Here is a 10,000-nt window from a genome sequence, read left to right on the forward strand (position 1 = left end):
GACATTGATTGATAGAGTCAATTAGAAGCAACGGAGGAAGAATACCTTTGTAAGAGCGTAGCTAGATACGGTCTTTAGTTGTCTCCCTTTGCCATTGCAATGTTTGAAAGATTCAATAAAAGATGTTTGACGCTTGTGGGAGCAGAAAAACGAAAGTAAGCAACATAAACAGAAGTGAGCAACATATGATCGACAAATATAGAAAAAGGTTGTTGGACAGAACCAATTAGAAGTAACGCAGGAACACTTTCGTAAATCGGTAGCAACATAGATAGCGTAGGGTTTATCTCCCCTTGCGATGTTTAAAAGAATAAACAAGCGGACAAGAAGTCTATTATAATGATCCGTGTAACCAAGTTAAATGCAATAAACATCTTATGTTTCATCTAGCAAAGCGACTACCAGTCTGTCCAGCCAAGAAGAAGCCTTTATTCTCTTATCTGCACGAAGCTCCAGGCTATACAGACATCATCATCATCATCATCATCATCATCATCATCATCATCATCATCATCAAAAGGACAGCGCCACCTGAAGATTCGTGATTTGAGGAATCCAGAAACTATGCCATAAAAAAGTGTCTTCTAAGAAAAAATTCTTTCAATCAGGATTCATCAGAGGATTATCGCAAGCAATTGAACATAGCAACAGCATTTTATATCCAGAGTTATCTTCCCTTTAAATAAAAGCATGGACTCCACCAAAAAAAAAATGAGTCTCCCCCCCCCCCCCAAAAAAAAAAATTCCGCCGATGGAATCGTTTATTCAAATTCACAATCCATCCAACAATCCAACAACATTTAATACAAATAAACTTCAGTCTGTGTCTGGTTTGTCCACCAAGTCTATCAAATTTCCAACAGTCTTTATTTTTATTGCCAATCAATGATGAGCGCACACGGATACAGCATACAAAATTGCTGATAATACTGGCATATTCTTCTCTGAATTGTGTGTTTGGAGATTGTTTAAATAGATAGTTCTTTAAGAAAAAAAATTAAGGGGAGGAGAGTGCTATTGTCCAGGGAATGTGAAGTGACCTTCATATCCATTCCAATGACGCATTTAAAGTGTTGCCAATTGCCCTACTATGTTCATCTCACGTAACACTTCTTCAGCTACTCAAAGCTGTTCAACAACACACTAAGGGCCACAAGTTTGTGCTCAGTATTGGTCATAACTCAGCCTCTGTTCTCATCTTCAAAACAGTCAAAATCTTTTGTTGTGTTTTAATATACCACCCGATGCGGTCGAGTTTATAAAGTGCAATGGTATTTGTATAAATCCTTTTGTAGGCTTGCAACTCTTGCTACATCAACTGACTCATTGGAATCGCTGCGAGGATTGCTTCATCAATGGGGGGAGTGGTATTCTGCATGGGCTACAAATATATGAAGCATATTATTGAAATGCAGTAAAAAAAAGAGTGTTGGGTATTCATTGCTAAAACATGGTGGACAATTCAAGCATAGTGCTTCATGACTGTTCATACTCATCTTATAACCAGTAATGAACCATGATCCCATATCTTGATATTGGAATCCATGCAAGGCGCTTGATTAATGACAGTCGCCTTTGTGGATGGATTTCCTACAGAAATGTTCTATTCTTTTTTAAAGTTCTAGGTGTTTGGTATGAGAGTCGTTTCAAAAGTAAAGCCTCTTAATTTTTATTTTAAACTCTAAACTGTGGAGAGCTACGAAATGAAGGTCGTACCATGAAAAACAGCGACCTTGTATGCTTTAGAGCTCAGTTATCTACATAATCGTGACCATTCTCAATGCACCTCTGCCAGGAAATCACTGATGCGTCTCTGCTTCTGATGCACATTCATGACAGGGGCTGGTTTCTTAAATTTTAACACCGTCAATATCTGCGACAGAGACGTGAAACTTTCAGTTTATGAATACATAAATTCAGGCATCAAAACAATGCAACTTGCCGTTCCCTCTGATTCATTCAGGTGGATTAAAAAAATACTGGAGGCATTACTTTTGAAATGCCATTCGTACATAGGCATCGAATTGAATGATGGTTGGTTGGTTGTTTTACGGCACATCAACCCTTTTCTGGTTATTTAATGCCGAATCTGGTGATTTTGAAGAACGATTTTTTAATATAGTATATTTGTTTTTTAAGTCGCATTCTATTTAACCCATAGTTGGGACCCTAACAGGTACTACCACTCTGGGTCAGAGTAAACCTGGGAGCAATGGCAATTAAAGGGTGGCTCCACACTCCCTAAGGCCTGCAAGCTGGGGCCTCACCATCGAACTGAATGTGAGATATTACATAATTTTCTGCAATCAAACATCTAACGGCAGGCTGTTCATGCCAAATAGCAATTGGCAGAAAGTCTTAGACTTGATTTTTAACCTTTCCGTCATGTTCTTCAGTTGAGCAAGTTCATCCGGAATTTTTTTTAGCACAATTAGAAACATGTCTAAATTCTTTGTTTGGGATTTTAAACAAATAGAAACATTTCAACAATCTTCACATTTTGATAGTGACCAGAAATAACAGGAAAAAAAAAAACCCTTTAGATGTGCTTCGATTTGTTCTCCCAAAATCTTCCGGATGAAACTTAAAAACAAATTTAAACAAATAAAACGATTGTGTTGCAGTTTCCTCTAATTAACTCGTTTATATTCTTACGTTTTTTTAATGGTCAACCCTTATCTATAGCGTTAGGACAAGTAAGCCATATCAGAATATGGAATTTAAAAAAAAAAAAATTAGAACATTTAGGGTATTGGAATTGGCATCCGACCTTGAAAAATTAGGTTTATTTTTAGGTGTCAAAACCTTTATTTGTTTTTCTTAAAACTTGATTTTCCATTGCTAATAGCAATTTCAAAATAGAATCCATTGTTTAATCAAGAGGAGTAGTATGCTCACATTTCTATCAGCCATGACTTGGTAGAAGTCCTAAGCAATTTGCAATTGCATTTTTGAATGTTGCCTGCATTGAGGATATGTCTGCAAGCACCCTTGGCATAGCGGAGAAAATACTTGGTAAAAAAAAAATCAGTTGTGAAAGTTACACTCATCTGGAGGCTGAAGGTTCATTTCTCAGTACAGGCGATACTCAAAATGCAACTGTGAATTAGTTAACATTTCTATCCAGTCATGGCCGACAGAACGTCAAGCATGCTATGTTCGTGGATTAAATAAAGAATCCCTTTCTTAATTTTGTGCAGCTTGTGAAAATATTATATGCATAGTGCATTTTTATGATGAAACAAACAATTTTTTTTTATAAATAAAATACTTTATTTAAATATTTAGAGATTTGATAACAACCGGAATCAGTAATTGCATTGGAATCAGGAAATTAAAACAGAATCGGCGATTGTATCAGAATATAGAAAAATGTTTTTTTTTTGTTTTTTTTACACAGTGATCACCACTTATCAAGGCCCGGAAGCCACTCAGGGATAAGGGTTATTGCAAGTACATTACGTGTGTTGGAATCGTCCCATCACTACTTGTCTAAACATGAAGCATACGTGGAAAACAGCGGAAGAGTTTTATTGTCATATTAAATTCTGTTTGGATACTGATGCTGTACCTCTGATGAATATTGACTTACAGAATATTCTTAAAAGACACTTTACTAAAAATCTAGTTAAAAAATCTAACCTCCACTTTTACCTTTTTTTCATTTACTAATGCGTCATCACTTATCAAGGCTAAAATCTACTCGAGTAAAAGGCTTATAAAGACTGACGGTTGGATGATGATGAATATTATAAGAGGCTTGCAAATGATGAATAAGATTTGACAAATTATGGGGACGGTTTATGATGTGTTTACTAATATCAAATTCAAAGCGGAAAGTGCTGTAACCCCCAGGAAATCAATCTTGTGACAACGTGTTTTACAGGTGGAAACGTCTCGGAAAGAAACTCTGTTTGATGGTAGGCACACAAAAGAAGGAAGGCGCCTTTGCAGCAGTGGTAGTAGAACGAGTTCTCGCTGTGAATGTTTTACAAGGAGGAACATTAGAATATATTTTGCTTGCTTAGTTTGAATCGTTGTCTTAAAGCGGATGTAATTAATTTATTTATTTTACAATTTCCGTGCTTGTGTAGATTGGGGTGCTGAATAGAAAATGGTCTGCTCCATCAACAGTACTAGCCATGCATTTAGAATAATTTGACTTTTTGGATATTCTTGTTGGAAACTTCCCTCCTCTCTGTCAGACATAAAAATATTATTACAGAAAGCACCATATATATATATATATATATATATATATATATATATATATATATGTATAATGTTTCTGTGGGAATAGGATTTTTTTAAAAAAAATTTGGAATATAGACTTTTGTCATTTGTTTGAATAGTGATAAATAAAGAAATAGTTTCACAATGTCATTTATTACTAGTGTTCAGTTCCTAGAATTCAAGTTCAATAATGGTCTGGAGTACACTCGTTTCAGAGACGATTATGAATTATTTTTATTTACTTATGTTTATATATGAATTTCATTAGCACCTTTTATGAAGCACCTTTTTTTCATCAACACCTTTTACTAAGGTTACAAATAGAAGTTCAGTTAACCATCAACACCTATAATATATATATGCGTGCGTGTGTTGTATGTGTGTGTATGTGTGCGTGTGTGTATTTATATATTTATGTAAATATATTTATATATAAAACAAGAAATCAGAGTTCAATCTTTAAGAGAGTCATACCAAAAATATATGGGCTAATGATTTTGACACACCAGTTCTCATTAGATTACCAAAGTTAAGTGACGTTAACTCTGGCCAGTACCAGGTGGGTGATCATTTGAGAATACCAGGTGCTTGACATAAGAGAATGGCGACACCTCCTTGCAAAAAATAAAATAAAAAAAAAAACTGCAATAACTTACAGTGTCATCTCACCTGGCCGAGACATACATGCAATTGGGAACTACTTGTGGGTCAAGGGTGAGTGGAGTAATATAGAGAAGTAGATGCACCCTCCCCTACATCTTAATGTTGTAAGCAATGAAAAGAAACATTAAGTCGCCCTCAACTATGTTTAATCCATTCATTTATTATTATATATGAATCATGTATGTTATTTTTATCATATAGGTTGAGCAATGTAAAGCTTGGTTACTACTTGGCTGGGTGACTGCTTTGAAATACCATGGGTTGTAAGCTTTGAGATGGAAGTGGTGTACCAGTTACAAGTATAGACTCTGGATTTGGAGAGTGATGCAGAAGTGCTGTCACTTTTTTTTCTAAAATCTTTTGGAAGTGTATAAATCGATCCTCTCGCGCATGCTATGGAGGACTAGGATTGTAGAATATTTTAAAGTATTAATAAGGCAACTAACCAAGGAGAAAGAAAACTGCTAAATAGCACCAATCCTTCATCGCTTACCCCAGTACTGGTTCAGGCTATTCTTGATCTCAGTCTGCAAATAAATTTCAGTTTGCTAGCAGTTTTTTAAAATTTCATTTCATATGAATCAGATGATTCTATGGTTGGCATTTGTTTCCCTGATATCTTTATAGTTGAGATTCTTTCTAGGAAGACATCGGGTACTTATGCAAGGGACCACATGACTTATGTCATCTCTTTTTCTTAGTAAACATTAGTAAATTAAAACTTGCCAAATTTTGACAGTTATAAGATTTGCGGAAACCAAGATTGAAATTTTTCTATTGCCTATATTTTTATTAAAAGAAGACATAAAGAAACCAAGAATTTGATTAATATTTTTTTTTATACCTGTAGATTAAACCATTCATAAACTTCTGTGAATTTTTTAAACAAAATTTCATAAAAAGCACAGAATAGTTAACACTGAAGTACTTATAAAATCCAAAAAAAAATGAAAGAAAAATTTACATAAAATGCATTCGAATAAAATTCTCTATCAAAGCCACTTAGTTTGAATATAAAGAAATGTAAGATTTTTTTAAATGATAGAAGTACAGAATAGTTAACATCTAAAAGTTCATTTTAAAAAATAGCGAAACCTACTTCGCTTGAATGTGTCAAATTATTTTAATGTAAAAAAAAATCTCATTTTAAAACTTGGAAAGTTTGGTAAAGAGAATTTCATTTTAATGCGTTTTATATAAATTAAATGTCAACTATTCTGTATTCTGTATTATACTAAAATTATTCTTTAAAACACGAAGCAGCAAATAATTATCGTATATTTTGTAGGAATTTTTTATCTTATTGGTGCTTGCATAGAATAGCAATGTTTTAAACCAAACGCATTTAAGTTGATAACATTATTATGTACTTACTTGATATGTCGAAATTAGTATAAATTCCAAAAATTACAAAAAATGATCCAGTGGAAAGATGCGCTAGCAGTATCTTTTACAAATAATTCAGCCACAATTATGTTCCGACATTTTGTGTTTAAAAATGTCGGACTATAATAATTGAGTCAAAAGTATTGACTTCAGTTATCTCCCCTCAATATTGACAAACTCTTCAACAATAAAACTCTATAAAGCAAGAAACTCAGTAAATTTTTATTTTTACTTGTTATTATTTTTCTACTGGACCATTTTTCGTAATTTTTGGAAATTATACTAATTTTGACATGACACGTAAGAAGATAATAATATTTTCACCTGAAATGAGCCGATTCAAAACATTGCTAATCTACACAGCATCATTTCATTTGTATTTTCAAGAATTTTTCAAAACTTTAATCTAAGAGGAATTGATTGAATGCAAAATTACCCATTTATCTAGGTTTATGATAAATGCATTAACCTAAACATCAAGCCATTTTCACTAATAATAATAATAATTATATTAATAATAATAATAATTATATTAATATTAATAACACGTTTCTGAATTTTTGAGATGAGGATTGATTATTCGTATTATTTGGACTCTTCGGACTACTGTTCTCATCTTAAGTGTTATTCACACAAGGTTTTGATCGATGGAACCTCCAGCCTGATCCAGGTGTATCTTATCAAACTCGGGACTCTTTCTGCTGAACCTTGGAATTTTTCTGTTGAACTCGAAATCTGCACGGAATTTCAAAATGACACCATTTATTTAACCCACAAGGGTAGCATGATTACGTTCCATCAGCTATGTCTCTGTAGAAGTCCCAAGTAATTTGCAATTGCGTCATTGAGTGTCGCCCGCACTAATAATTTGTCTGGAAGCACCCGTGGCATAGAGGATAAAATACTGAGTAAAAAGTATTCAGTTGTAAAAATTACATCTCGAGAGTGAAGGTTCAATCCGCAGTGCAACCAAGACTCAAAATACAATTGCAAATTAGTTAAGACTTCGACCCAGTCATGGCTGACAGAGTGGGAAGCATGCTCTGCCTGTGGATTAAATAAAGAGTCCTGTTCGTTCAAACTTTTATGCAGTTGCTTGAGTTTTACAGAGCGATTCCTGAGTTCGACAGAAAGATTCCTGCGTTCAACAGAAAGATTCCCGAGTTCAACAGAAAGATACCGGAGTTCGATAGAAATAGTCCTGAGTTCGACAGAAATAGTCTTGAGTTCAACAAGATACTCGTGAAGAAGGCCAATGGTTATATCGACCGAAACGTTGCGCAGGTAATGCTCATAATAGCAATGGTAGTCCGATGAATCCAAATATTATGAATAATAATATTAATAACAATGATATTAACAATAATATTAATAATAATAGTAATAATGATATTAATAATGATAATTAATAATAATAGTAAGGAATATTCAGCCTCGATACGTTTTACTAAATCATGCCTAACTCAACAAAACAACCCCCATTGCCCTTCCCTTCAACATCCACCATCATCTGAGATCGGATAAGAATTCTTACCTTTTTTCTTGATATTTCAGTATTCAAAGACAACGATGGATTATTAAACACTGGGATGAATCGTAAGCTGCTTGCCATTAATTAACAATTTTAACTAATAAATAGAATTTTTTTTTCCTACATCTAGAAATTTCATTGCTAATATGTGTGCCAACAAATCTGTTTGCATGACTGCCAATTTACTCCTTCTAAAGCGGATACTTATTTCTCTCCTTCATCTTTCATCTTTTTTTTTTTTTTTTTTTTGAAAACCCCTTTTTTCTTCATCTTTCTTCTTTTCACTTTATTATACAGAAAAAGGGAAAAAATCCGAAGTATTTTTCATATTGTTTCAACTGTAGATTATATATATATATATATATATATATATATATATATATATATATATATATATATATATATATATATATATATATATATATATATATAAAAAGCAAACCTATTTAAGGATAGGCTCATGTACATTACAATAGATCAAGGGAACATCTAGAATTAGGCAATTTCATATTTTTTGCCGTGGCTTTGGGTAAACCAATGTTGGTAAACCAGAAGAACGCCCTACTCAGTCCGCAGCAAACGGTGTCCGATCAGATTTAATTCCTGATATAAAAAAACGTCCTGTTTTGAGTCGCTTATTTTCATGGTTCGTCAAACTTTATACTGATTTTCATTAAATGGTTAGCCGAAAGTACAGTAAAATTAACAAAGGCCTCCACACCTCCCCATGTTAAAAATGGCTTTCTAAATAATTTCTTGCAGTTTACTGACCGTGCAGAAATAATTAATGATCAAACGAAACCAGAAGAACTCCTGACTCAATGCCTGCAGCAAACAGTGTCCGCTTAGATTTGGTTCCTTATATAAAATCTTTCCTGTTTTGGCTCTCATATTCTTGGTGTTTATCAAGTCTTGAACTAATTTTCGTTCATGTATCGAACAATTAATAATGTACCTCCCACCTCGCTATGTTAAGAATGGTTTTCTAAATAAGTTTTTGCAGTTTAATGGCCGTGCTGAAATAAGGAAGTTGTTATATAGAAAGCTATTCTTAACATCGAAAGGTGTTTGTATGTGTGTGGAGGGAGGGGGGTAAATATTCTATAGGGGCAACTAACATGTTAATAAAAAAAAAATAATAAATTTGAAAAACTGAAACTCTCGCTGAAAGTAATATTATGGATGAAGTTTAATATCAGGAATCGAATCTGACTGGGTACCGGTTACTGCAGAGTTTGAGTCAGGCATTCTTCTGGTTCTCGCTAAAGAGTTCTTACGTTTGGTGATAATTGTGTAAACAGTCGGTTTTAGAGGTGATTCGTAATTTAAATTGATATAGTTTACGACATACTTTTGCGTGCGTGTGGTGGTGGTGGGGGGCTGTATTGTGGAGATCAGCTACTGTAGTTATTTATGTAATTTACATGTTTCAAAGAGTTGACCAATACAACATCCACAGAACAGGGAATCAGAACGGTTTACCCCAGTTGAATAAATAAAGGGTTCAGTTCAAAATTCCCCGGAAGTTTTACCAACTAAAAAAAAAAAAAAAAAAAAAAAAAAAGAAGCAGCCCAGAGAGTACAGCAGCCGGATTGTTATTAACATAAAAAAAAAACGAAAAGAAAACATTATGAAGCATGTAAATTATATGAATAACCATTTGTTTTTCGGTTGTAAACAATTTACCGTAGATGAATTGGGAGGTGGCTGTAGGGGTTCATACCTTTTTCAATATATGTGAATACGATAGATCCGACAGGATTTGAACTCGGCTTAGCGGATTCAATGTTATAGAAAATAAAGCCATTAAATTAAACACACGACACTGCTATTAAACCACTATCTTCATCAAAATAGCTCAAAACAGTTTGGTTCAATTACTAATTCAATGATCACACCAAACCGTAATAGTAAGGTTATATAAATATGGTATTGTTTAAATATTAAATTATTAATCGAACAAAGTTGTGATAAAATTAAAGTACTTAAAGTTAAAATACTGCCGTCTCGATGGCGGCCATGCTAAAGTTAAAAAGTTCAAAATTACCCAAGAAGATTCTAAAAGCTGACCAACTATACTTATATTTCAGAGATATATTACTATATAAATATAATGAAGTGTATATATCTAATAGCGGTTTAGTAACTACAGCATATAGGTATGCATATATATGCATATCTAGGTA

At 33.5% G+C, this 10,000-nt stretch overlaps 1 protein-coding gene across 20 annotated transcripts in view; it reads left to right on the plus strand.

Moving 5' to 3' along the window:
• Nucleotides 1–10,000, plus strand: part of LOC145259277 (teneurin-m-like) — a 694,747-nt gene that overhangs the window by 588,122 nt on the left and 96,625 nt on the right. For 15 of the 20 annotated variants that reach the window (XM_080117118.1, XM_080117125.1, XM_080117126.1 and 12 more), the window contains one exon: nucleotides 7,837–7,878. The exons of the other annotated variants lie outside the window; for them this stretch is intronic. In XM_080117118.1, coding sequence (XP_079973244.1) covers nucleotides 7,837–7,878 — 42 coding nt within the window. The remainder of the gene's footprint in view (nucleotides 1–7,836; nucleotides 7,879–10,000) is intronic. 20 annotated transcript variants of the gene reach the window in all.

The sequence above is a fragment of the Euprymna scolopes genome, chromosome 34 (assembly GCF_053919585.1).
Source record: "Euprymna scolopes isolate OS-2025 chromosome 34, ASM5391958v1, whole genome shotgun sequence".
NCBI classification, from domain to species: Eukaryota; Metazoa; Mollusca; class Cephalopoda; order Sepiida; family Sepiolidae; genus Euprymna; species Euprymna scolopes.